Consider the following 27,155-nt stretch of genomic DNA (forward strand, 5'->3'; position numbering starts at 1 on the left):
AGGGACTGTCTCCTGACCAATTTGATTTACCTGACATTTGTTTAATTTAACACAGGGTAACTTCAGTTTTGAGTTTGCACTATGGAATGAAAGGGCAGTTTAAGCCAGGTTTAAAGTTGCCTAAGTCGCACTAGAATGTTCGAAAATTGGCTTTAGCCACTTTATTCTTTAATGTTACATAATGGACACACAACCTTCTATGTATGTCAACAGTCACCCACTGTCAAGGTCTTTTTTAATTGAATTGATTAATAAATATCATATGCTCTGTATTTGGTAAGGTTTTTTGTGTTTCCCAAAAACTCAAAAAAATGACATAGGCTATTATTTTAATAGGGTGATGATATGCAGACAGCTTGCATGTGCCTAAGTTCAATGGAAGCAAATAGCCCGAGCAGCGACAAGCTGCAACTGATCTGTAACTCTGATGCGCATCATTTGTGCGTTTCTGCATGCAGCATGTGTTTTAATACCGACAGATTCGTTAGCATCTGATGTTCCAAACTGAAACACACTTCTCAGTCTTCTCACCTGGGACATTTGCAGTTGACCCAGTCGTGAGCAGCATCCAGTGGCGATGCACCTTTTCCTGTGAGCGATGGCAGCTTTGGTAACGACACAGGCAACTCATCCTCACTGACAGCAACTGGACCGCAAGACCCACAATGCACCACAGGGATGGGTGTTCCCCAATACCGCTGTCTTGATATCAACCAGTCCCTGAGTTTGGAGCTGGTGAGGTGACCGCCGACCTTCTGCTCTCTGGCCTTCTGGGTAATGGAGTCAAATGCCTGCTGTCTGCTGAGGCCTGAGAACTGCAGACAGAGAAATGAGAGAAACATGTGTCATTTTTTCTATAAAGAAGCAGTACTAGACTCAAATACATCATCTTTTAGTGTGTTTGTCAGTATTGACTGTGCAGACCTCATCAGAGTTGATCAGGGTTTGTGCCTCATCTTCCTCACTCTGTAGCACTGTGGTCCATGAAAGGTTAAGAGCTCTGGCCACAGAGAGATCCTCCTCACTGCAGTCCGGGATACCTGACATACACAAATGCAGCAAAACATATAGCATGTAAAAACAACAAACAAACATGGAGTTACCAAGGTACACAGATACGTGATCTCCAGAGAGAGAGAAAAACAAAACCCTGAGGTGATGTTAAGCATGTTGCGTTATCTGTCCCTTGAGTTTAACCTCCTCCTCACTGTGAGACAAACATCTGAAACACTGGCTCATATATACATTAAAGGGGCCATTTTCAAAACACTAATTATGATAAGGCTGCACTTCTTCACAGCAAATCGACTAACACATAGAGACACACATAGACGGCTTTTATCATTACCAGCTGTCATTTCGATGTGATAGTGAAAACCACCCCCACCAATAACTCACCAATCACAGTATCCAGATAGCCATCAAACGCCTCTCTGTGTGATATGACCACAGGGACCTCCTGGTTAGTGAACAGGTTTCGAGCGGTGACCTCCGTCAGGCAGTCTGAAGAGCAGGGGGGGCAGGGGAGATGTGAGGGAGGCAGAGCTGCTTCCCCTGGTGGCTCATTATCAACAATCACTCACCACTGAGGCTGAGAACACCTCAAGGGAATCCCAATCAACACAGACTACTAACACCCTACATCCATACCATGACATTCAAAAACGTACAGAGGATGTGTGGACAAATATAGAATAAATCTATAATGAAATGCCCGACAGTTAAAGGATTTATCTTCACTATTTTACCTCTTTTTTAGGTAGGCTGTACTTAACATGAAAAACACAAAGGTGTAAAGGATCACAATCTTCGCAAAGGGCCTTTCAAAGTTCTGACCGCATGCAATCTGAATGAAAAAATAACAAGCTGTGTTGCCGATAAGGAAACACTGGACTGTAGGTCTGTCCTCTGTAATCAGGAAACCATACGCCACAGAGACAACCTGTCCTGAACACAGACCAGGAGAACTGTAAGATGATTACCTCTGCCTGGCTGCAAGTTTTTCTCCAGGGCAGAGCGGACGGAGCTGCTCCCGTGCAGCAGTCTGTGGGAGGGCAGGATGGCGAGGAAAGCTGCTCCAAACACCGTCTCTGGAGAGGAGCAGTACGCCAACAGGGTCTCCCCTGTCATCTCTCCGTTCACCTGGGTGATTAAAGAGGGAACTGTCACTGTCCATGTAAACAGCTGCGCTAATGGGGAGAACCTGTCAGCTCCTCCAGCAAATTAGTGAATTTAGAATCTGATAACTCTGTGTGCAAGAAAGACTATAAAGAGAACGTTTTCAGTCACTGTTAGAAATATTAACACTTAAAGGCAGCATAGCATCCTTGGGTTTGTAAGAGTAATTGATGCAAGTCAGTTCTGACCCAATCCAACCATCAATTTGCATAATGTAGGTGTAAAGCAGAAACCTTGTACCTCTAAAACTATTACTTTACCTGATTTTTTTTTTAAACTACATTTTTCTCATAACAAAAAGCTACCTGAGATTCAACCACAAGCTTTTAAAATACAATCTGTTATATTTTAGAAAGCCTACTGACAAACATGATAAGAGTAAGAGGTAAATATTTTTCTAAACTGATTTTTTTTCTTTATTATCTTTTTCTTTATTAATCAAGTTAAACTTTATATACTACAGTTTAGAACCATCTAAATCAAAAATGTGTTCTTCTCGTAGACTGTATAAATAATGGACGTAGTATCCGTGACGTCACCCATCTTTTCCTGAGTGCTGTTTTGAAGCCAATCGGTGGCGGCGGCCATATTGGAAATGCGGAACTCAACCAGGCAGAGTGTGACGTAAAGAGGCAGGGTTTGAGCCTCCTAGCCAACAGCTATGTGTTCCCGTCCGGGAGTCAAGTCAGTCATGTCCTTATTTGGGCAAAAACTCGTAATCTTTATATCTTCTGAACCGTCGGGTTAGAAAAAATTCACCCCCATACAGTGTGTGCCGATAGAGAGATTAGCTACGTAAGGCCAAGCCATTTTTTTGTACCAGGCTGTAAACATGTTTATTAATGCTGCAAAGATCGTCTTTTTTGAATTGGTGTCTATGTGGTTTCTGGTGTTTCTGCAGCCAGCCTCAAGCGGACTCTCAATGAATTGCAGTTTATAACACTTCCGCATGGGCTTCATAGTTTGAGACTGGAGTTTGACGCTTGGTTTTTCTACTGAATATTTTTTATGTAATGAAGTGTATAAACATCTACAAGAAGGATCAACACCACTTTTGTGTTGACTGCATAAAAAGATGGATGACAATGCAGCTTCCCAAATGTGAAGCAAAAGGATTTTGAGCTTTCACTGCTGACTGTCTGCAATAAAGGTCATAAACCACACCTCCTCTATGTTAACAGACGGGGTAAAGGTTAAACTTTAAAATCTAAATATTCTTTATATTTTCATTATATTTTTTTAATAAGTGTTCGCTCTAATTCAACTCAAGATGGTATGCTTTAATCTGTAAACCGGTGAAATCTTTCTCATTTTATCTTTAAGTTGAATGGTTTTTTTGGTTAAAAGAAGGGGTGGGACCAAGCAGCAACCTCCGGTCTAAAAATATGAGTCCAATGCAGAAGTGCTAAAAAACGCAGTTCATCAAGGATCTGCTTGAGGCTGTAGCAGCTGCAGCTCTACTTAGCAAATGCTTCCATGTTAACACAGTAAACACAGAGAGTTAAAATAGTAAACATATTAAATGTTAACTATCAGTGTGTTGGCATTGTGTACGAGAGCTTGTTGGCATAGGTTAAAGTATTGATACCCCTTTGTTTGATTTTTGTAATAAAGCGCCTCCTTGTGACGGCATTCTGTATTTACTGCATTTAACTGATCTTATTTTCATTGTGGAGTGGTTGTGCTTGTTTTATTGTTATATGTGTAGTTCTGTGTTGCTGTGCAGCACTGAACATGTATGGAAAGATGAAAGACGTAAAAATTCCACCTCAATCCATGGACTTACAACAGCACAGTGCTACTAAGACTGGAGCTGCTATGTTTTGATAGTATTTCATTAAGATATACGCTTTCAGGACATTTATGTGGCGTCAGCTACCCTGTGAAGACCATTTATGGTATCACCTTATTTCTTTCTTTTAACCCTCCTGTTATGTTGTGGGTTAAATTGACCCTTTGAAAAGTCTATTTTAGGCAATATATGCCTTCCAAACCAGCTAAATGCAGCATAAAAATCTGGGCAACATGTGACAGAAGATGAGTTGTGTTAATTTCTCACTTATTCATCACTTCATAAAAAAATAAAATAAAATATAATAAAACGTAAAAGTAAAATAAACAAAAATCTGTGTCATGTAAAACTATTGTATTTATTTTTAGGGCTTTCCCATGTATATTGAAAAAAGTTTTAACATGATTTTTAATGTAAAACAAGTGAGTTATCCTCATTGAACCATGATCTGTGAGAAATAAAAAACACCAATGGACTAAATCTTGATTTAAATGGTTAGTAATGGAGTTAAAAATTAAATTAAAAAAATTATGTTTATTGGGATTTTTTGGGGTTCTGACACTTTTGAATAATTGAATCTGCCCCGGGTCAAATTGACCCAGGAACATTATTGCTGTTCCAGAGAAACTAACATAACAGGATGGTTAACGATGAATAGATAAACTCAAAAATCATTAGATAGCACCTCAAGTTCATGCAAAGAGCTTTAATCTTCTAATTATTTATAGACATCACGCTCATGTTGAGGCTCTTGGGTAATTAGCCTATGTCATGTTGTAGAGGACATATCTGTATTACTACATGTCGTCAGCCCCCCACAGGAGATTATCAAATGAATATTCATGAGGATGGAACATAGATAGCTATCAAATGAACTTCACAAACCCTGTTCTAACTTTGATTATTCTGATGTTAACATAAAATAAGAAAGAAAAACTCCTACAAAAGTATGTTATATGATCTAACCATCTTTACACTAGAAATATAAAAACTTGTTCAATTAAGTGACTGACTTTAGTAACAATTATTCAGATAATTTTTTTAAGAGAAAGATTTTAAACTGGTTCTCATGGGGCTCTCAGTGGGATTTCTCTGACAGCTCGGTTTGACGAGTGACAATCTGTAAATATGATTCTGAAAAGACTCAATAGAAGCTGATCTGTTACATCATCTGTTTTGGTAAATTGCCACTTGCATATGAATGCGCTGCACTGAATGGGAGCAGATCTTTTATGTTTGGGTACTTGAGGTTTACAGAAATACATAAATAAACGGAGAATCCGAAATAAAGAAAGCAATCGCTGTCTGGGGAGAAAGAGATGAAAAACAGAGACCATGTAGGGGGAGCGACGGGGAAACACTGGGTGGGAAAAAGTCGAGAGATTGAAAGAAAGCGAGAGTGATGAATAAATAAAAAGCGAGTGAAGGGGTGAGAGCTGAGACTCACCTTTAGTTTGAAATCAAAGTAGCAGCCGGTGCACTTTCCAATCCAGTTTGCCTGCATGGCTTTGACCCCGTACCACTCTGGAAGATCTGCAAGAGCGTCCAGGAGAGGCTGCAGGAGGAGACAGAAACAAAAACACAACTTAAGTACTTTGTGCAAGTTTGGAGAGGGCTAATTTTCTCCTTCACCGTGAACCCATCCCCCAATGTTTTTCTGCTTAAGGTGGCAACAGGTTCCACTTCAGTATGTGGCTGTCTACAGTACAGTGGGATAACACAATCGACTCCAACTCAGTGTGGCCTCTTTTGAAAGCAGAGCCAATTTATTCTCACAAAGCTGCAGAGCCGAGCAGGTCACATTATGTAGACAAAGAGGGATTTTCAAAAATCCTGACCTCCACTCGCCCCACTTTCCCTCATATCACAAAGCAATCGGCTACAAAGTGCACACACACGGACACCCTCACACACACATGCACACAACACCACTTCTTCTGCATGATTAAAAGAATCTATGCATATCAACGAGGCTCAGGCCAAGAAGCCACAGCTGGGCCGAGGCCAAAGATGTTCCAACTCTCTATTTTCTTTTCAGTCTGTCACAAACTATTACCCAGAATTCCCCCTTGCTGTGCCGCTCTGCATGCCGGCCCTCATCACAGCCATATCAATACAAACATTAACACTGGCTGCAGTCATCAGCAGCTTGATCGCGGTGTGGGCCAGTTATGGATTCACCGCAGAGTGAAAGAAAAGACACCAAAATCTGAAAGGAAGCTGTCATCGTGACAGAGGAGACGAAACACAAACACAACCACCAATAGAGGAAAAACAGGAGAGCAATGATGTACGACTAATGATGACTTAAAAGAGAAAGGCAGTGAATGTTTTTACTTTCCTGAACTGGAAAAAATAGTTTGACACCAAAAGATGTACAACAAGGACAGGAGTTTCCATGGAAACTAAGAAAAGCTTGAGAAAAAAGCACGGTATAGCAATAACCAAAGATTGCGTGTGTGAGGGAGAGGAAGAGACATCAAGTGCATGTCTGATAAAAATAAAACATTATGCAAAAACACAGAGAGCATTTCATTTTACAGAGGATGAGTGATTTGGGCCTTGAAGTGACATGTTTATGATGAAATGATACAAACACATCTCTAAATCTGTGTTGACGTTTGAGTAACAGGGTAGCTGAATAATACTCTGAGTTGTGAATCATTTAGACGTTAGAGCAGCATGTGTGCCAGAGTGCAACAAGTGTGATTATGCATGAAATTGAAAACTCTGCGATGATGCCACGTGATCATTCTGCATCCTGCTCGCCCCACTCCGTAAAAATCCATCTTAGTAATAATATTCAGTCGTCTGTGTCCTGCAGGAAACAATATGGTTACGATTCATGAGGAAACAGCGCAGAACGACCTGCCAAGCTGAAGTGATGGCCACTGAGTAAATGTTGTCTGAAGTTAATGTTGTCTAACGGGCTCGAACATGAGCGCGGGCAGGAAATCACAGTCCAATTACTGTGCAGCACTTTTTTATTTTGCACACTGCTTTGACACGGTCCTCCTTTCTCTCCGTCTGTCTTTCTCACTTCTTTTCCCTAACACCTTCCTCTTCCTTCCCTCCTTCCCACTTCTCTGTTCGTCAGAGAAAATTAGAAATGCAGGAGCACATTGTCACAGTAGGCAGCTTCCACCTCCGCTCACACCTCTGACACCGACAAGCATGGGTGACTTCAGCGCTGGGTGACTGGGTGACCCTCGACCTGACTGTGGATAAACAGGTGTTTTTAATCAAAAGAGCTAATTTGACACATAGATTAAACTGGTGTCCCTGCAGGGTTTATCAGGTTTCATAGAAATCACAGTGATTACCATTACTGTTAATGTTAGAATCATTTAAAGCAAAGGAGAGAATTTGGATAAATTTCACACTCCCCAGGCAGGTTTAGATTTAGATTTTATTTCAGAACAGTACAAACCAGAAACTTAAAACGTGTTTGTGCTGTACTTTGCTCATGTTATTAGTTATTAGCTTTGCTAAAAGACACGAATACGACTGAAACTATTGATCAACAGAAAAAAACATTGAACAAATCTAAACATTTGTTGAAGTTGCACCTCAAGAACAGCTCTGTGCCCCTGTAGGTTAGCAGTGCATGCCTATATGCACATACTGCATGTTAAATGCATGAACTGTCTTTTCTGTGGCTGATTCAAAAAGTCCAGTGGAGCTAATTTCACCCTGCAGCAGGCCTGCACTTTGCTCTGAGCAGAAAATGTGCAGACCTCTAATCAGCCAGCCAGGCTGCTTTGTGGCATTACCCTGACTCTACTGGTCTCTCTCTCTCCTCAGTCTGGAGACGCTGGGCTACAAATGATGGCGTCCAGGGGTCTGATTGCAGGAGCAGAGCAGCAGGGCTGCAGCTCCTGCGGCTGAAGTGTCAGCCATGATTGCTATCAGAGGGGTGCGCTGCTCATTTTGGCCAGCATTAAAGAGCTGGCCAGCCAGTCAGACGCTTCTTTGCACTTACACACACATAAAGTGGGCAGGTCTCTCTCTCTCTCTGGATCTCACTCACTCACTCACACACACAAACACAAACACACACACACACACACACACATTCTTGTTTTTGCCCCTCACGAGGTCCACCAGTTTTTTGCTCATTTATGGGGTCCACCCTTTCCAGTGGTCCTACAGTGCTGTAAAAAATCAGGCAAGATAAAACAAAATTCCCAAACACAAAAATCACTTCAAATTAACAACATTTTAAACTTTTGTCTTCCCGCTAGTTTTTTGGTCACTTGTGGGGACCGTTTCTAACATAAGGTAGTTGTGAGGTCCAGTGTCACACACACACACACATTTCTTGTTTTTGTATATTTGTGGGGTTCCAGGTTACTATCTGGGGCCCATTAATGGTCCCTACTGCACACAGACACTGACTGCATTAAGGATCTATATTTCAAATTAAATTCTCTTCTTTCTTGCTTCCTTCATTCCATTTATTTTCCCTTTACACCTGAAATTTCACATGCCTTGTTAGCTCATTAACTACTGTATGTGCTATCATCTTAACAAAGGATCATCAACGATAAGACAGGGTAGTAACATGGTAATCAAATAACCCTGGAGTTAAATGTAAGCACAGTTTTTCACATCACATACGTTAGCCTAGTTCTACTCTCCTAACACTGTTGATTCACCGCGCATTATCATGAAAAACAAACTTAAAATAAGACTTGAGGCAGCTATGCTATGAGGCTAAAAATAAAAGGAAATGCTTTCAACAAGTAATCCTGAGGAGCATGTATTTATTTTACCAACAGGTAAATGATCAGACTGCACTTTACACAAAACAAAAAAAGTGGTAACCCTTTGAGTAACACTTTGTTTAACGCGTATCTCTATAACGTCATTATAAAAATATTTATAACGAGGTTATAGCACTGTATAACTATAGAAACACTCATAAATGATCTTAATGCTATATAACAATAATAACTGTTATGATTGTTATAAAGCATTATAATAATTGATGAGTGTTTATAACTATATGTGTACAGTGCTATAAGGTCATTATAAATATATTTATAATGCGTTATAGAGACAGGTGGAAACAATACAACAAAACAGACATTGAACAAAAAAGTGTTGGAGGGCAAACTGAAAACATGTCTCCATACTCCCGATCAGTGAACTGCTTTCATTACAATTTTCTTCTCATGGCAGTTATTCTATTTTTGATTAAATACTTGACTGCTTTCCAGTCTCTTTTTTGCAGCGCTTGCGGTACTACAGAAATGCAGCACTCACAAGTCGCTTTACCTGGATCATCTTGTCTCACAATGAACTTCTTCAGATGTTTTTCTACTGCAGCAATCTCCTCGGTTGTCCAACGCTGTACAGCAGCTTGCTTACCTAAGTAGACAAAAAGAAATTACATTTTGATTGCGCCACATGCTCATCAGGAGCAACTGAGGTTCAGTATCTTGCCCAAGGATACTTCGACATGTAGCCAGGGGAGGATTTGTGTTCATTAATAATGTTGACGCCTTCAGTGAGAATCTATAATGTAAATAGTCATGAAAATAAAGAAAACCCATGAAATGAGAAGGTGTGTCCAAACTTTTGACTGGTAGTGTATATATATATATTTGAACCATTGTCACACAATGGGCCACAGTCCCTTCCTGGGTAGGAAGCTCTTTTAGGTGTATTAAGAATTCAGGGACATGCTTTTATTCAGCGATATTACCATCAACACCTTAACATTAAAAATAATGGAGTGGCACTGGCCCAAAAAGGATGTAAGTCCCAAAGCTTACCTCTCTTTCTTGCGGACACACTCTTTTTTTGGACTTGTGATGTGGAGGTACATCCTTGCAGGGATGACATGCTGACCTCATCTTCTGACCACTGTTGTTCTGGCATACTGACATCTAGACACAAAAAGAACTTTATTAAAGAAAGAAGACATCAAATACAGAGAAACTGTCACTACAGTGATTATTATCTTGTAATTTATAAGATCATTTAGTATATGGCATTTGTGTCTCTTAAATCCCCCCTCCAATCATCCTTTGTGTCTCTCTTAAAGCGTTCTCAGTGCTCTTTAAATTGGGATTATGAAGTTTTTAGCCAAAATCACAAAACCTGCCATTTCCCAGGGCTCTTCTTCTGCAGAGCGCCAGTAGCTCATTAGTAATGTGTCTTTGAGTCGTGGGCGGAGACGGCGCTGCTCTGCACCCTCCCCCATTCACGCGGACACTCCCACGCTGCTGAGAGCTAGGTCTTTACACTAGGTTGAAGGTTGAAACCCTGCAGCCCTTCCACCACAGGTTGTTGCATCACAACCCCAGTCTGTCTGAAACTGCCAGTGTGCGTCTGCGTTTAGTTCACAGCAATTTGAAGGAAGAAATATTCAGAAATGCAATGTCACACTTACTTTTCTGCTGATATGTCCTGTAGCATCAGAAAATGCCACATGAACATCTGAACAACATGAAAAACACGATTTTCATGGGAGGGGGTCTTTAAGAGGTAAAGATCAATCTGCTTTCATCGTTCAAGCTCACCTGTTGAAGACGCTGCCTGGCTTTGGACATGTGATGTGGAGGTACATTCTTGCAGGGATGACATGCTCTCCTCATCTTCTGACCTCTGTTCTCCTGGTAGACTGACGTCTGGAGACAGAAAAGGTTTATTCAACCATGCAAGACAGACATGTTGACCCTAATATTAAGTAGTCAGTAAAGCTAGCTTGATAAGGATATTAATCAAATAAATGTTGTGATTGTGACAGTAGTGTTCAAGGGTATAAAGATTTTTAAAATGATCCGTAGTAAAAATGTATGCCATCGCCAAAGGTTCACACTGCAAGACAGTATTTTTAACATTGGTATTCTGTATCCATCAATGTCACTTTTGAATAGTGAGCTGTTACTCAAATAATAATCATGAAGGGGTATTCGAGTACTCGAGTAATCGTGCCCATTCCTTCTAAAAACTTTCAAAAGAATCTGAATATGTCATATATTCACAATAAAGCCTAAAAAAGGAACACACTTGGTATCAATTTACAAAACAAAATGGGGAAATAAAATTGAGTCAGTACCAGGCTCACTAGCAAAAATAACAGACATGTTCACAGTCATAGACACACATACAAGAATCAAAAAAAGGCTTACAGGGTGGCAAGAGCTTCTTCTCAGCCTCGGTGAATCCCTTTCAGGCTTAGAAATGGAAGTGCCCTCTGTGCTGTCGTCATCTGAATCGTAGAGACACCCAGCAAAATCTTGTACTCTATCCCACTGAAGAAAGGTAGACATGGAGACATGGAGATATGATTTTTTCCTTTTTGTTGACACAGTAGAAAAACAAATGGCAATGGAAAGCACCCATCAGCTAAGTAACCACACTGTTTTAAATAAGTTTTAGGAGCTTACCATGAGACTTTTTGTGCGTCTCAGTGATGGAACAAGTACATTATCTGATTGCTCGTTGGAATGGTTGCTTGGAGAAGCCTCATCGCAGGTTTCGTTCACAACACTTTCTGAACCGTACGAATGATTAGAAACCTCTGGTCCACTATCCATCTGCAAAAAAAAAAAAGCTATGTACAAACATTCATACATACATACATAAATGCACAATCTATTAAAACGAGAAACATGTTTATACAATTGCTTGACTAAAAACATTTGAATTAAATTAAAAGCATCAAAGGCATACCAGAGTGTTTTCTGTTATCTTCCTGAGAACATCACGGTGTGGAGTGGGACTTTTGTTCTCCATAAAGTCCTCATCAGTTTCATCACTTTCTGAATAATCAACGAGCGAAAACCCTTGGACAGTAAAAACCTAAACATAGATAAACAGAGAAAAGTGAATTTATGGTGGTATCTGCTAACTAGAAAAGTTACCTGAAGCAAAAACTGTTTCCCTCTGAAAGCACAGCATGTTCTTTATGAGGTATTAGCACCTTCTCATAACCCATTACAAGGGTTTTCAGTGGGTCACATTCTAAATATTGCTTTAAAACATGTACCAGCTCAGACAGTGTACAATTCTTAATGTTAAAATCAAAGTTGAGATTATGCCAGGTGTGGGACAGTGGCATAAAAACAGTTTCAGTGAGAACCATACGGGAGGACCCCATAAGGGTGAGACTAGAAACATACAAGTGTGTAACAGTATCTTACCTGGTCCCACTGGGAGAGACTAAAGGAAGAGTGTTTTTGTGACATAAATGACCCCATAAGGACAAGACTGGAAACGTGTGTGTGTTTGACATTAACTGGTCTTCATCACACCACCTATTAAGTTATCATGACTGCATTAAAGTTATTTGTGAACACTGGCCCATTTCTGTAGTAGAACAACATCACATACAAGTCACCACAGATATTAGTGATGACTGTGTCAACAATGTCATTTTACCTGTGGTTGAGTCTCATCTGGCTTTGATTCCTTGTGGAGCATCTGATGTACAGGGCTGGTCTCTGTCTCTACTGCAGGAGTCTGAGGGTCTGTCACCTGAAATTTAGATACCAGAAGAGAAGATCCATAGAACTGACAGAGATTATAATTGTATGTAGAGACATTCACAGCAGGCTAATAAGGTTCCCTAGTGGTAGAACAGGTTCTGAAACAGTACAGACCTTCAACCTTGGAGCACAGCATGGTCTTTATGAGGTATTAGCACCTTCTCATAACCCATTACAAGGGTTTTCAGTGGGTCACATTCTAAATATTGCTTTAAAACATGTACCAGCTCAGACAGTGTACAATTCTTAATGTTAAAATCAAAGTTCAGATTATGCCAGGTGTGGGACAGTGGCATAAAAACGGTTTCAGTGAGAACCATACGGGAGGACCCCATAAGGGTGAGACTAGAAACATACAAGTGTGTAACAGTATGTGACCTGGTCCCACTGGGAGAGACTAAAGGAAGAGTGTTTTTGTGACATAAATGACCCCATAAGGACAAGACTGGAAACGTGTGTGTGTTTGACATTAACTGGTCTTCATCACACCACCTATTAAGTTATCATGACTGCATTAAAGTTATTTGTGAACACTGGCCCATTTCTGTAGTAGAACAACATCACATACAAGTCACCACAGATATTAGTGATGACTGTGTCAACAATGTCATTTTACCTGTGGTTGAGTCTCATCTGGCTTTGATTCCTTGTGGAGCATCTGATGTACAGGGCTGGTCTCTGTCTCTACTGCAGGAGTCTGAGGGTCTGTCACCTGACATTTAGATACCAGAAGAGAAGATCCTTAGAACTGACAGAGATTATAACTGTATGTAGAGACATTCACAGCAGGCTAATAAGGTTCCCTAGTGGTAAAACAGTTTGTGAAACAGTACAGACCTTCAACCTTGGAGCACAGCATGGTCTTTATGAGGTATTAGCACCTTCTCATAACCCATTACAAGGGTTTTCAGTGGGTCACATTCTAAATATTGCTTTAAAACATGTACCAGCTCAGACAGTGTACAATTCTTAATGTTAAAATCAAAGTTCAGATTATGCCAGGTGTGGGACAGTGGCATAAAAACAGTTTCAGTGAGAACCATACGGGAGGACCCCATAAGGGTGAGACTAGAAACATACAAGTGTGTAACAGTATCTTACCTGGTCCCACTGGGAGAGACTAAAGGAAGAGTGTTTTTGTGACATAAATGACCCCATAAGGACAAGACTGGAAACGTGTGTGTGTTTGACATTAACTGGTCTTCATCACACCACCCAATAAGTTATCATGACTGCATTAAAGTTATTTGTGAACACTGGCCCATTTCTGTAGTAGAACAACATCACATACAAGTCACCACAGATATTAGTGATGACTGTGTCAACAATGTCATTTTACCTGTGGTTGAGTCTCATCTGGCTTTGATTCCTTGTGGAACATCTGATGTACAAAGTCCCCTGGTTCAATGGGCTGCATGGCAAACACTCCTCTTCCTGCAAGAATATAACAAAGTAAACACTTCATTCTGGGCAGTCTAAAAGACGACGTCTCGTCGATGTATTACCTGCAGACAATGCTCACTCTCCCAGTTGTGATGGGGACAGCAATAAGAGGTATTTTAGCCTCCTATAAGAGGTCCCTCGTGAATAAATTCATTGATATGCAAGTACAGTGTATATCTGCAGTATTTTTCAGCAGTTTAGCCAGTTGTAACTTCCTTTTTTTGGAGATGGGCCCTCTCTCATTCTTGTTTTCTCTGTTCCGTTCCATTGAACTGAAAGTGCTGTGAGCTATCTAGTGCAGGTAACACACCAGTAAAGCGTAAGTACATCATACAACCAAATTTCAACAAGATGAACTATCACTGTGACTTTTGACATGCAACATGGACCACAAGTTAGAAATTAATGTGGTAAAAGGATGTTCTAGTCTACTGCCCTTAAATTCTGCATGTACTGAAACTGAAGAACTGAAGAGATTCAGTATAATAGCACAACACTGCAGCCTTCATAGCTCTTGGGAATGCCAACAAAACCTTTTTTTTTATATGGATGCAACACAGAAATGTGGAATACTTTAGTTCATTTAACCCATGTTTAAACCCATGTTTAAAATGGGACCGATGTGGTCCATATAATCAGTACTTGTATTGACATAATTAATGTATATCAGACTGATGCCACTGATCCGTAAACCAATCCAGATTCTAAAATAAATAGAAATAGAGAACAAGAAAGTGCAACTTAAGGGTTCCTGTACCATTTTAAAAATCAAAATTACAGCTTTTTGAAACCTTTAAAACTCAGTAAAATAAGTTAAGACCCAACAGGCTATGGGGAACAACAAGGAAATAACTGAATTCCATACATGTGAATAATGACATCTACTTTTAATATTTTGTAATGCAGATGTCTTATCCCTCTTCACTATCTCTCCTCACCTAGTATTTTCATGTGTTCAATTCGCCATAACCCTATGGAAACAAAGGTCCCCAGTTGGGGGAATCTGAGAGATACAGAGCAAAAAATTGCACTAATCATGACAGAATACAGCCATGGTGAACATCAAATTAGACAGCATACTCTGGGTTGATTCATTTTCAGTTACTTTATGTAAATTGTGAGACTAATGTTTGAATAATGGCTCATAGTGGCAGATGGTTCCAAGCTGTGACAAAAATTGGCATTTTGGAAACCTTGCCTGAACTTTTGGTCGTATAATGTCTCTATTTTTGTCTGCTTAACTTTATCAGAATCAACCTTTGCAAAGACAATGTCAATATATTGTACTATAACTTGATAGGGGTTTAACGCTAGGGCTCCATCATTCTAAAGGATACTCATCCTAAATAGTATTTTTTAAGGCGAGACTGAAATTAATTGTGTTTGTGCTGTGTGTCCTATCTTCATTTACCCTTCATCAGTAACACATATACCGATATTTACACATCTCAACAAATTCTCAGAGTGTTCCCTTTACTATGACACACAAGTATTCAAATAGACCTTGTGGTTGCAGAGATATACTCATTTTATCATGGGTAAGCAATTTTCAAGCAGAGGCCTAAACCACAGCAAGGCTAATACCACAGCAACACTGGATATTTTAGTAGAATATTTTAACAAAGCACTCTGACTACCTTGCCTGGACTGTAAAATATCACATTAATTTCTATCACTCTGATTGAAATTCTTTTACAAAAGCAAAAAAGCCACACATAACCTGAAACACAAATAAACTCTGCCCTGTCGTTATATATCCACTTCACTGTTTTGCTTTTGAAATGCATAAGTTGGGTCAAGGAACCTTCTACCACTTACCTTTGTAACTGTCGACGAGTCTTGACATAAATCCAGACTTGTCAGTGCAAGACAGAATATATGTCATTGCATCATCTACAGGCTTGATTCTTCTTCTCCTTCTGGACATCATGGCTCTGTGAAAATAATTTGAATAATTACTACACATTCAGTATAAGAGAATTGTTCATGTCATGTTTATATTGTCATGAGTTGCCTAGATTGCTAGCTGCTGATATAAAACAATTATTGAAAACAAACAGCAGTGTTTCCCCTGGCTTTACAGCATGCTGCCCTCTTCTCTCTCTGTCTGGCTATAGGTGTGTGTTCACGTGTTTGTTTGTGTCTACATCGGTGCAGAGCTTCACCAATCATAAAACAAAGCAGAGAAGTGTAGATGCACGACGATGAAAATGAAGACCGTCGGACATTAAGAGTAATATTTTCTCCGCTGTGCGTCTAATCTTAAGAAATTAAAGCTCTGCGTTCCTATGACAGGCTGAGTTCTTATCTGAGGGGCTCAGTGTTAGCTTGGTCTCTACCTGCAGCAGGTGTGCTGTGTGAATCAGTCTCCTCTTCATTGAGGATTTTTACCCCCGGTGTGCGTTAGTGACAAAAACACAACCGGGGGACGTCTGTTTAATATTTGACGTTTTAGTCGCTCTCACCGTAAAAAGCTCCGCGTCTAGACCTTGATTTAATCCAGTTTGTTGAAACATCAGACACATTTAGTAAGTTTAGATAAACTCCTTGGCATCCAGAAGTGCCGTCAGCTGACTGTTTGTCCAGAGGTCCAGAGCTCCTGTTACTGCAGGTGCATTCAGGGACCGTCGTAATAGTGCAATGTGAGAATTAGATATAGTGTTCACATGAAGAATGTTTTCTTTTTGACTTTTTTGCAGGCTAGATTATTTAACATAAGATATTACAAAAGCAAAAGTGTTAAAAGAGTGAAATGTTGCCGATGTTATTACTTGGTAGATAGATAGAGGCTGTAAACCTGGGGGAAACACTGGTAGTAGTTGTAGTAGCAGTAGTAATAGTAGCAGTAGCAGTATAATAGTAGTGGCAGTTATAGTAATAGTAACGGTAGTAGAAGTAGTAGTAGTTGTAAGTTTCCACTCCACTGAATCACAGAGCCCCATCAGCCTGAGCGATAGCTCGCTGCAGAGCTCTGATTCTCGGCTAAACAGTGAACGCAACATGCACGTCTTCTATGTACAGTTTCAGAAAAACATGCACCCAAACATGATGAGCTCAGACCCGTGTCTTCGGTAAACACAAACTATTTCTAAGGCTAGAAGAGTCCAAACGCTACCAAATATAACGGGAATAGTATCAAACTCTCACTGACAAGTCAACCTGATGAAAACAACCAGAGCTGAGCCAGCTGAGCCAGCTGATACAGTATTACAGCTCCGAGACACAAACAACACGGAGTCAACATCACGGGATTTATGACAGCATAACTGGGGAGGGGGGTATGTTGGCATAAAATATAGTCTTATAATAAAATGCTCACCTGTTGTGGCTTGTGCTAGGAGCCGGCTAACATCACAAACTAAGCTCCGGTCGCAGGTTTAATCCTCTCGATCATAATATGCACATACTCTTGGGATGGTCTGATTTAATGATCTTCGACATGGCATGTTTAGGCCGCTCTTGCGCAAACTATGTTTAAATTATAGTTAAATTGACACTATGATAGTAAAGAGGAGGTCTCCCCGGTAACATTGATGTAACATGTGTCTGTGTTTACTTTCTGTCCGTGACGTCATGACGCAGGGAAGTGAGACACTACGTCCATAGGAGTTGTATTAAAGATCGCTAGCTGCTACTGTTAGCACCGCAATGCTAATAATGGCTAAAGATAAACTTTGTTACATTGGTTGAAATAGTCTTTACATAATGGGAGCAATCAATACACACAAGTGATCTGCAAAAATAAAAAACAACAGACCACTTTAGCAGCTGCCAGCCTGTGCAAATAAAATCTAATAATTTAAAAGCCTATTATATAGCTAATGCTAGTAGCTAATTGTAGCAGCTAACAGTTATTGTAATAAAGTAATTAACATCACAAAAATATAAAGAATATAAATTGAACAAAATCATGCCTACCTGTTGAATGCTGATATATCACTTAGTTGTTGTAAATGTGGTAAAATATTCAGAGTTTCAAGTTAATATTCCATCTTCAGCCATGTTCCTCTCTGTCTTCTGCTTCTGCTTCTTCTTCTCACATTCACGGCAGATCGCACAGCAGAAGCAATCTGATTGGCCAAGAGATAAATCCAAGGGGCGGGACTTCCGGAAGTGTGTGCACACACTTCCGGAAGTGTGTAAAAGTGCGGTGGCACCTTACAGGCGGTAGTTGGCGATCGTGAGAAAAAAGTTTACACACACTTTTACACACATTTCAAGTTTTTGCTACCTTGTGGGCCAAGTGAAGAAAAAGCAAGAGGAGCATCAGGGAGGGCCACTGAGCTCATTTTGATTGAAATCGGAGTGGGGCCCACCATTTTGGGCCCCACACGGGTGTTGGGCCCCCCGCCGTTGGTGTGCTCCCGGTGCTGGGATCCCACAACGTGACAAATGCAAGTGCACACACACACGCACACACACACACACACACACACACACACACACACACACAGACACACACACACCAAAGAGCTCGTACCTTGGCATAGTTTGTGGTCCTAATGAACCATTGTGTGAGCATCTTCTGCTCCACCAGGGCGCCAGACCTCCAGGAGTGACCATTTTCATCCACCTGCTCATCAGCCAGCACCGTCTGATCAACAGGGTCCCAGTTCACCACAGCCTGGAATGAATGAATACACACACACACACACACACACACACACACACACACACACACACACACACACACACACACACACACACACACACACACACACAAATGCAAATTAACACACATACACATATTCAGAATTAAAATTAAAAAGCAGAGCTTAGGAAGTAGGTTGGATTTAATAGACAGACCAAAGGCTTATTCAAGGTCGTCCCGTTTCATTAAACTTAATCAAAGGGTCTTGGACCGAGCTCTCGTCTTTTTCTATTCAGTCATTTTCGGCCAGGAGTAACGGCTGAGCTGCTTCAATCATTTCTGTCACTGTCAAGGCCCTCACACCCACAGTAATCATATTTCTCCTTTCAGAAGAAAAGCAGGATAAGCACTTCATTCACACCTCATTCATCCAAAGGCCAGTCCTACCTCTTTCTGATATGCCAGCCCTGCTTCGAAGAGCTTGATGAAAAGATACTGCGTCCACCTGTAGTAGTCTGGAAGACAGGTGGTTACCTCCTGTCAAAAAAGGCACAGACAGGTCATGGACTTGACAACAGAGTGAAGCAGACTGTCAAACTCTCTGTCTGATGATCAGTTTTTGTACTCACACGGTCCCAGTTGAAGCAGAGGCTGAGGCTGTCCAGCTGCTCTCGCATGGACTGGATGTTACTGAGGAGGAGGAATGGGGTGTGAATAAAAAATGGATAAACAAGGACACGCATATGAGCAGATGTGATATCAATGTACCTATTAGTCCACTCCTCTGGGTCCAGACCTCTCTCAATTGCTGCATTTTCTGCTGGAAGACCAAAAGCATCCCAACCCATTGGATTCAGCACCTGCAGATGCAGTTTGGAGAGAATTGTTGAAATTAAAGAGTTAAAGAGCGCAAAATGAATTTGGATGCTTGGTTCACTTTAGGAAGAAAACTGTGACTGTGAAAACTTAAGACTCTTTTTTTAGTTTCTAGAATATTGAATGTACTATAGCAGGGGTTCCCAAACTTTTCAGCCCGCAACCCCAAAAATATGGGTGCCAAAGACTTGCGACCCCCACTGTCCCTCAAAGTGATTTAATGTGGCTTCATTTAGCTGATCTGCAGAAAGTGACCCTACCTATATGAGCCTGTGGCTGTTTCCTGTGCCATTATGAATTAACTTGCTGCTACTGATGCTTTTGAAAAGTAATTGTTCATTACCCTAAACTTAGGAGTCATCCAGCAAAAAGAAAGGCAGAAAACTCATTACATTTTCTATTTTCAAGGTTTTATTTCAAGTTTAGCTACTATTTTTGTTGATATTTTTTTGTTATCATAAATGGTTAAAATGTACTATTTTTAGATAAGTTTTGTGATTCAACTTTTTAATTATTTTCAGTATTTCTTTCTTTACCACAAGTTAACAAATTATATATAAGTAACACAAAACCAACAAAGGGAAGAAAAAAATAATAAATACAAAAAAATACAAAAATAATAATAAACAAATAATAAAAATAAAAGTAATAAATAATAGTACAGAGAAAAAGGAAGATAAACATGAGAAAACAAGGTAAATAAACAAAAATAAATAATAATAATAAAAAATATTTTTAGATAACTTAAAAAAAACATTCTGGAAGATATGTAACGACCCCCTATTTGTGTCTTGCGACCCCCAAGGGGGTCCCGACCCACACTTTGGCAAGCCCTGTATTATAGGATAGCCCCTTGAGATGCTGCAAATCCGGCTGAGTTGTCGATTTGTCTCTGGAAATTATGTGATGAACACTTTTCCTTCATTTGATCTTGGGGTTTCAAGCTGCCCTCCAAACTGATTGTTTTGTCACAAAATTGTGCTTGGAAAAAAATGAATCTGTATTGTTTTATATTCCTTTTAATTAAAGTAAGTAGAACAGCTGTAACATACATTTTCCTTTAATGTGAAACACTGCTCATACATCAAAGTGAAGAGTTACAGTCAAACATCGAAAGATACTTTTAGAGACATTTAGTAAAACATGTTTGTGTGAGCAGGGCTCTTGACTGGATAAAAATAGAGACTGTTTTCTCTTAGAGTTAGCTATTTCTTTGATTTATCTATGTAACAAAAGGAATTATGCAAACATTAACAGTGAAATACATTCTTTCACTTTAGGAGATAATTTATTCAGCACTAAAGCATCAGCTTCCTCTGTAACTGTGGCACATTTTGACCCCTGTACAGTAATGTGTTTTTCCCTGCTGTTATCCCAACTCCAGTGCACATTTCTGTCAGTACATCAACACAAACAATTCTCTCAACAGCACCGATTATATACTGACAAACAAGTGGGAAGCTGGGTTAAGTTTTGAGTGGAAGCTCAGGATGTGACAGCTGCACACCTGCCAGCTTGATGCTAATTACTTGCTACTAAGCAGGTGTGGAACCAGGGGGATAGCCAGGGGTGGAAATGCCCCCACGCCCCCCCCAGAGCATCTAAATTGCCAACCCAACCACTTACACATTGCAATTTTGCAACAACGTTGGAACAAAGTTCCATCATCACTGCAGCTTTTGCACTTACACACTGAACCCCTGAACTGCGTAGTATTGGTGTTCCAGTGTGTGATTTCACTTTACATTACAGCATTGTATGCTTTGAAACGTTACGGTTAAATAATCGTGAAGGCTCCGCTACACTGAGTGTTTCTGTTTTCACTGTCAAAAAGGGTTTGGTACATTACGTTTGGTGCAACCCTGCATGAAATGAAAACAAAGTCACACCTGTGCAGAGTTTTTTCCTGCATTTGAAAGTGCAAGGCAACCACCTCCACCTCATTTCCATACCACCCGAGTCCAGTAGTGTTTTGATGAAGACCACTGTTTTTATCTGAATCTGCAATTAAGGCATTTCACAGTCATTGTGGCAGCGCTGTAACAAAATCAGTTCAGTGCAGTGGAAAAGGTACTGCCAATGAAAATATTTTTTTCAGGTGGCGTCTTGTTTAAATAAAAAAAAAAGCTCCAACATGCACAACTATTGTTGAAGAATACAAATTGAATATAAAATGATATAAACATAGAAAAAATGTGTTATTGCCACAAATACCCTCTGAGGCAGAGAGACAAAGAGGTGAGAGTTCATAACAGCCTAATTAACTACAATTACCTCATGTAAACAGCTTCTACATCAATAACTATATTCCAGACCTGGGAATGGAATTGAACAAGGCATATGTCTATTACATTCATGAAATAGGTTTCCAACTGCATCTCACTATTATGTTAAAATCTGATACTTCATAATTCTATAAAATGAGAGTACAGTTTAGCTGAACGCATCCTCAGACTAATATGTGAATGTTGACACTTCTAATCTTCTATTATGAGGAATTTGACATTCATCCAGGAAGAACCAGACATTTATCATTTAAACCAAACAATTCTCCCTTTATATGGACAGTTTCATCATAAATTGGTGCACCAGACTATACAGTACTTAACGTGTTTGGGGCTCAAAATTTTCTGGGGGTGGACCCCTTAAAATACTGTGAAATTTATGAAAACAATAACTTTAATGGCCTCCTTTGGAGTGGCAGGAAATAAAGTCCCGACAGGGTGGGTACGGTGGAGGTGGGGAGGGGTAGGTGGTTTTGAGTATTATTTTTCTCTATATTGTTGTTGTTGTTTTTCTTTTAGTGTTACTCACTACATCTGTTGACTTGTATGTTTGTTTATTATTTTTGTTTTTCTTCATTTAATTGAAAAGAAGGAAAATATCTGTAACATTGAATGTTTTATTATTTCTATTTTCTACCTCAATAAAAGCCATTTAAACTTAAATTTATGAAAACATAATAATCATAATAATTGTAAAACCGTAATTTGACTTAGACAATTATCATACCACCAAAATCTTTAAGCGTTGCATCCCCAATGCACGCACAGCACTGTGTCGCTCTGCTGGCACAGCCGTTACACACTGCCATCGTATTTCCCCGATCACATCTCTGTTACAGCGACTTTGTCCAATCTTTACACCTCCCCTAGTTATACACTGCATTTGAGGCGTTACACAGGCGTAAATATCCTGCCTTAAATTGGCAGTATATAAGAGCCTTTTTATTTCAATACAGCACATTTCTTTTTGGTTGTGCATTACATTGTGACTTGGAACATACATACAGGGCGTAAAATTAACTTTTTACCTCATCTGCCATTGGCTAGTGACCTCCAAAAATGTACTGGCCTAAAATATATTTCACCGGCCAAATAAAAAAATCATGTCTTAATTGGCCGGTGAAAAATAATTACCATATATTTTTATTATGAAAATCCAACTTAAGCATCACTTAAAAATATAAAATTTGATTATTGCTATTTTATCAGGTTATACTTCATTTCAAGGTGACTGCTGCATCATCATGTATTAGAAATATTAAAAAGTGCTGTCAGTCTGTCTGTCTGTTCCTCTTCTTGATCGTCTCCTGCTTCTTTGTTTATCCTTTTTGTTTGTGGTGGCTTCACGCCGAGAATGTGTCGCCACATCTTCCTCGAAACGCTCTTCCCGCCGGGCTTCTTCAAGCAAAGGGAATGAATAGAACTCCAGTAGCTGACGTCACGCCGTTTCGACATACCATATCAAAACACAAGTCAAATTTTCCATCGGCCACTGGCTGGTGTGTGTTTTTGTTTTACACGCCATTGGCACTTGTTAATTTTACATCCTGCATACATACATCTTTTGGATAGTTCAATATTAGTAACCAAAGTAGATATGATAAGTAGTTATGTGTTCATACTTCATGCCACCCCGACAAATGTTAATTCCTTGTTGTGCCACCCTAGTCAAAAAAAAGTCTAGCCCTGCCCCTGTTGCTGAGTTGTTTCACGCCATTTGCAACACAGTACTAGAATCTACTGTCACATTTCCTCCATGTCTGCCTCTGTACTTAAACCCTCCCCCCCATCTACGCCGTACCTTCCTAGACATAAGTTATTGCCATCTCAAGATGACGAGTCTCCCTGGCTGTGTTTTCCCCGGTCACTGAGAGAAAGATGAGATGAAAGCTCAGGAGTGAAAGGCGGTAAAGTAGAAGAGAAGCAGGGTGAGAAGGAGTTGAGGACTGGAGAGGATCATCCATGGACTCTTAACGGGGCTGATGTTTCAGACGATTTGGTATCCTTGGTAACTGCATCGGCCTCATTTGAAAAGCCCAGTGCTGGTTGGTATTAAGCCAAGAGCGTTCAGCACAACAGATCACTGTGACGGCTCAGGAGGAATACAGGCACCGACAAAAGATAGTGTAAATAAAAAAAGGAAAAAAGATGCACCTCATTAAGACTGTAATGCTACTACTCTGTTTGTTCTGTGTTAATACTCCATTAGAGTAAGACAGACATGAGGGTCTATGACAGAGAGAGGCAGTGACAGGCAGGCTGCGTCACTGAACATTTCACAAAGTTCAAAGAGAAGAGCAGAGGAAAATTATCTTTTCACTGCAAATAGCTTCAATTGAACGTTAACGGCAGTCCTGCTCTTTACCAACCTGTTACCACAGAGACTGACGGCACATTTCAGAGCCTGAGTGACAACAGGCAGAGGAAGATGGACGTGGGAGTCAGTGTGGGAACATTTTATGACAATCTGTCCACTGTAATGTGGAGCAAGTCAGTGCCAACCCGTGACAGATACGTCAATCAATGGCTATGGGGCTCCTCGTGATCACAACATGATGGACACAAGTGTTTGGAGGAGGATTTTTTTGTGAATGTGAGACCACTCAGCGACATGCAAGTGTCCACCCACACAGCTCCAGCTACTAGCTTCTCTTCATCTGTAGAAGCTCTGAGATGCAACTGCAGATTTGTCTGTTTTCTAATCGATCTAATTGGTTCATACCAAACCCTGATAACTGACTCAGTGTTCATTAGACAAAACATAAAAGGGCTGGTGACTACAGAGGCTTTTACTTACTGTAAATCTGTATGAGTTTATTATTACAATATTTAATATAAAGACCACATGAAATAATACGATTTCTGAACTGCCGCTTGTTGAGATTAAAATGTTTTTGTTTGTAAGTTTGTTTCTGAATGAAACGTTTGAAGATTCTTATGAAGATACGTTTTTGTTATAAAATAACATAATTACTTGCACAATGTTGCCTATAAGGTATAAGTTATGTTAAAGGGTAGGCAGGATAAGCCTTGGCTTCAGCCTACACCTTTTGGTCAGCATGTGATTGACTAAAATAAATGTGTATGTGTATGCATGTACAGATCGCTATGTGTATGTATGTATATGCTGGACTCTATATATATTTTCTTGATGAATCCCTCAGTGATTGTTTTGTTTTTTGCTTTATTTGTAATTTTCACATGGCTCCTATGTTGTGGAGGGAGGTGTTGGTTGTTGATGCAGACCAAAATAAACTTAATCAATCAAAAAATACACTAAGTCACTGGTTGGACATTGTTGAAAAACTACACGACATGGAGAACTTCACACATAATTTAAGACTTCAACAATCTGCCTGCCAAGAAAAATGGAAAAAATGGACTGACTTTATAACCCATCAAAAAGTTTGAAGAGAATGGTTGATTTTAAAGGAGGCTAAACTAACGTTTGTTAACTGACACCAATGTTTGTTTGATGTGTTTGTTTTGATGTAACCTTATCAAGAAAAGCAAATAAAATATAAGTTATAAAAAAAAAAAAAATACACTAAGTCACTTTCGTGGCTGCTAATTTCTTTCAACTCATTGACAATAAAACAGAAGTAATTTTATTAGGACCACCACATCTGATCAATAGTATTTCTCCCCATCTTGACTCACTGGCCCCCTCCATAAAACCTCACGGAAAAAAACATTTTCAATTCAGGACTAAAATTTGACAAACAGTTAAATCAGGTAGTGGAAATATGTTTCATGCAGCTCCGCACCATCTCCAAACTCAAATCAATCTTTAGAACTTCAGACCTGGAAATAGTTATCCATGCCTCGATATCATCACGGATTGATTACTGTAACTCCTTGTACTTTGGCATCACTCAGTCCGTATTATCTTGTCTTCATATAGTCTAAAATGCAGAAGCTAGGATTCTGACATGGTCAAAAAAGAGAGACCACATAACCCCAATTCTTGCCTCCCTACATTGGCTTCTGATCAGCTACAGAATTCATTTTAAAATCCTTCTGTTCGTATATAAAGCATTTCATGGTTTGGCCCCCACTTACATCTCAGAACTTCTGTCTCTGTATCACTCTGTCAGAGCACTCAGATCATCACACCAAAACTTCCTGTCTGTCCAAACATCAAGGACAAAGAGATATGGGGACAGGGCCTTCTCCATCTGTGCCCCAAAACTCTGGAATTCTCTTCCCTCCACCATCCGGTTCTCCCCCTCTGTTGAGACTTTTAAAAGTCGTCTCAAAACACACTTTTATTCACTAGCTTTTAACTGCCCCTAACCACACTAGCTCAGATACTCACTGCACTGTTAATCATATTTCTTGTCACTGTTAATTTCATTTTTAATTACATTGCTCTCTTACCACTCTGCTTTCCCTCTCTCTCCCTCTGTTTGTGTGTTGTTATTTCATTTTATATTTGTTTTCCTCATTTTCTGTTGTAAAGCACTTTGGATCAACTGTGTTGTGTGTATGGTGCTATATAAATAAAGTTGATTTAATTTGATGCTACGAGTTCTGAACAAGATCTATATTACGCCTATATCTGTACAATGAATATGTTCCAACAGCCAACAGATGGTTAGCTTACGTAAGCACAAAGACTACTGAGGGACTGCTAGCCTGATTCATTAAATTGTCCTATAAGCATCACAAAAGATAATATATAAACACATAGGTTATTTACTCCATACTTAAAGTAAAACAAAATACCTGGTCTTGTTTTAAGGTAAACCTAGATTAATACCAAAGACATCAAAACTATGAAAGAACATAAATGGAATTATTTAATGACCAAAAAAGTGTTAAACAAACCAGAATATGTTTTATATTTTAGATTCTGTAAAGTAGCCCCCTTTTTCCTTCATGACAGCTTTGCACACGCGTGGTATTCTCTCAGTCTGCTTCATGAAGTGGTCTCCTGGAATGGTTTCTAATGAACATGAGCCTTGTCAAGAGTTCATTTGTAGAATTACTTGCCTTCTTAATGTGTTTGAGACCATCAGCTGTGTTGTTCAGAGGTAGGGTTAATGGATAGCCCTATTTGACTACTGTTGTAATCCATATTATGGCAAAACGATATTTATTATTATATTTTATTTCATTTTGATGTCTTCAATATTAATCTACAATGTTGAAAATAATTAAAATAAATAAAAACCATTGAATGAGAATGTGTGTCCAAACTTTTCACTGGTAGTGTATGTAGTACAGCTTAATCTACTTTGAGGGGCGTTGTTGGCGTAGCCATCCAAGTGCATGCCTCTTATACAGAGGCTACAGTCCTCGTCACAGCGGTCGCTGGTTCAACTCCTGGCCTCAACATTTTGCTTCATGTCTTCCCCCACTCTCTACTCCCCACACTTCCTGTCTCTTTCAGCCGTCCTATCAATAAAGGCGAAAACACCCAAAAATATAACTCAAAAAAATATATATATATATATTTAAATTCTTCACTTAGAAATCAAACAAGT

The 27,155-nt window shown here is 39.7% G+C and overlaps 2 protein-coding genes across 7 annotated transcripts in view; both read right to left on the minus strand.

The window, feature by feature from the left end:
- lars2 (leucyl-tRNA synthetase 2, mitochondrial) overlaps positions 1–27,155 on the minus strand; it is a 54,419-nt gene that overhangs the window by 16,473 nt on the left and 10,791 nt on the right. The window contains exons 4-12 of the mRNA XM_034698169.1: positions 19,274–19,365; positions 19,135–19,195; positions 18,953–19,042; positions 18,395–18,538; positions 5,418–5,525; positions 1,983–2,142; positions 1,399–1,503; positions 925–1,040; positions 532–815 (exon numbers count right to left, since the gene is read on the minus strand). Coding sequence (XP_034554060.1) covers positions 532–815; positions 925–1,040; positions 1,399–1,503; positions 1,983–2,142; positions 5,418–5,525; positions 18,395–18,538; positions 18,953–19,042; positions 19,135–19,195; positions 19,274–19,365 — 1,160 coding nt within the window. The remainder of the gene's footprint in view (positions 1–531; positions 816–924; positions 1,041–1,398; positions 1,504–1,982; positions 2,143–5,417; positions 5,526–18,394; positions 18,539–18,952; positions 19,043–19,134; positions 19,196–19,273; positions 19,366–27,155) is intronic.
- Positions 8,720–17,943, minus strand: LOC117823106. 6 transcript variants are annotated; one of them, XM_034698173.1, is made up of 12 exons: positions 17,234–17,406; positions 15,733–15,848; positions 13,811–13,905; positions 13,088–13,183; positions 12,365–12,460; positions 11,759–11,785; positions 11,657–11,728; positions 11,371–11,520; positions 11,113–11,235; positions 10,501–10,608; positions 9,751–9,864; positions 8,720–9,343 (listed from the first exon to the last, which is right to left on the minus strand). In XM_034698173.1, exons 2-12 carry the CDS (start codon positions 15,842–15,844, stop codon positions 9,293–9,295), a joined length of 1,044 nt encoding a protein of 347 aa, XP_034554064.1. In that variant the 5' UTR covers positions 15,845–15,848; positions 17,234–17,406; the 3' UTR covers positions 8,720–9,292. The 6 variants fall into 6 exon arrangements, with proteins under 6 accessions (XP_034554064.1, XP_034554063.1, XP_034554066.1 ...); XM_034698172.1 differs by lacking the exon at positions 17,234–17,406 and adding an exon at positions 17,833–17,943 and having other exon boundaries at positions 11,657–11,785; XM_034698175.1 differs by lacking the exon at positions 11,371–11,520.

The sequence above is a fragment of the Notolabrus celidotus genome, chromosome 12 (genome assembly GCF_009762535.1).
Source record: "Notolabrus celidotus isolate fNotCel1 chromosome 12, fNotCel1.pri, whole genome shotgun sequence".
Classification (NCBI taxonomy): Eukaryota; Metazoa; Chordata; class Actinopteri; order Labriformes; family Labridae; genus Notolabrus; species Notolabrus celidotus.

Excerpts from the sequence above, each read along its gene's own strand:
- LOC117823106 (XM_034698172.1), bottom strand. The coding sequence starts at position 15,844 with ATGATGTCCAGAAGGAGAAGAAGAATCAAGCCTGTAGATGATGCAATG. Across the intron at positions 13,184-13,810 it reads CAGATGAGACTCAACCACAG|GTGACAGACCCTCAGACTCC; the intron begins GTAAAATGACAT and ends TCTAAATGTCAG. Across the intron at positions 9,865-10,500 it reads CCAGGCAGCGTCTTCAACAG|ATGTCAGTATGCCAGAACAA; the intron begins GTGAGCTTGAAC and ends TTTTGTGTCTAG.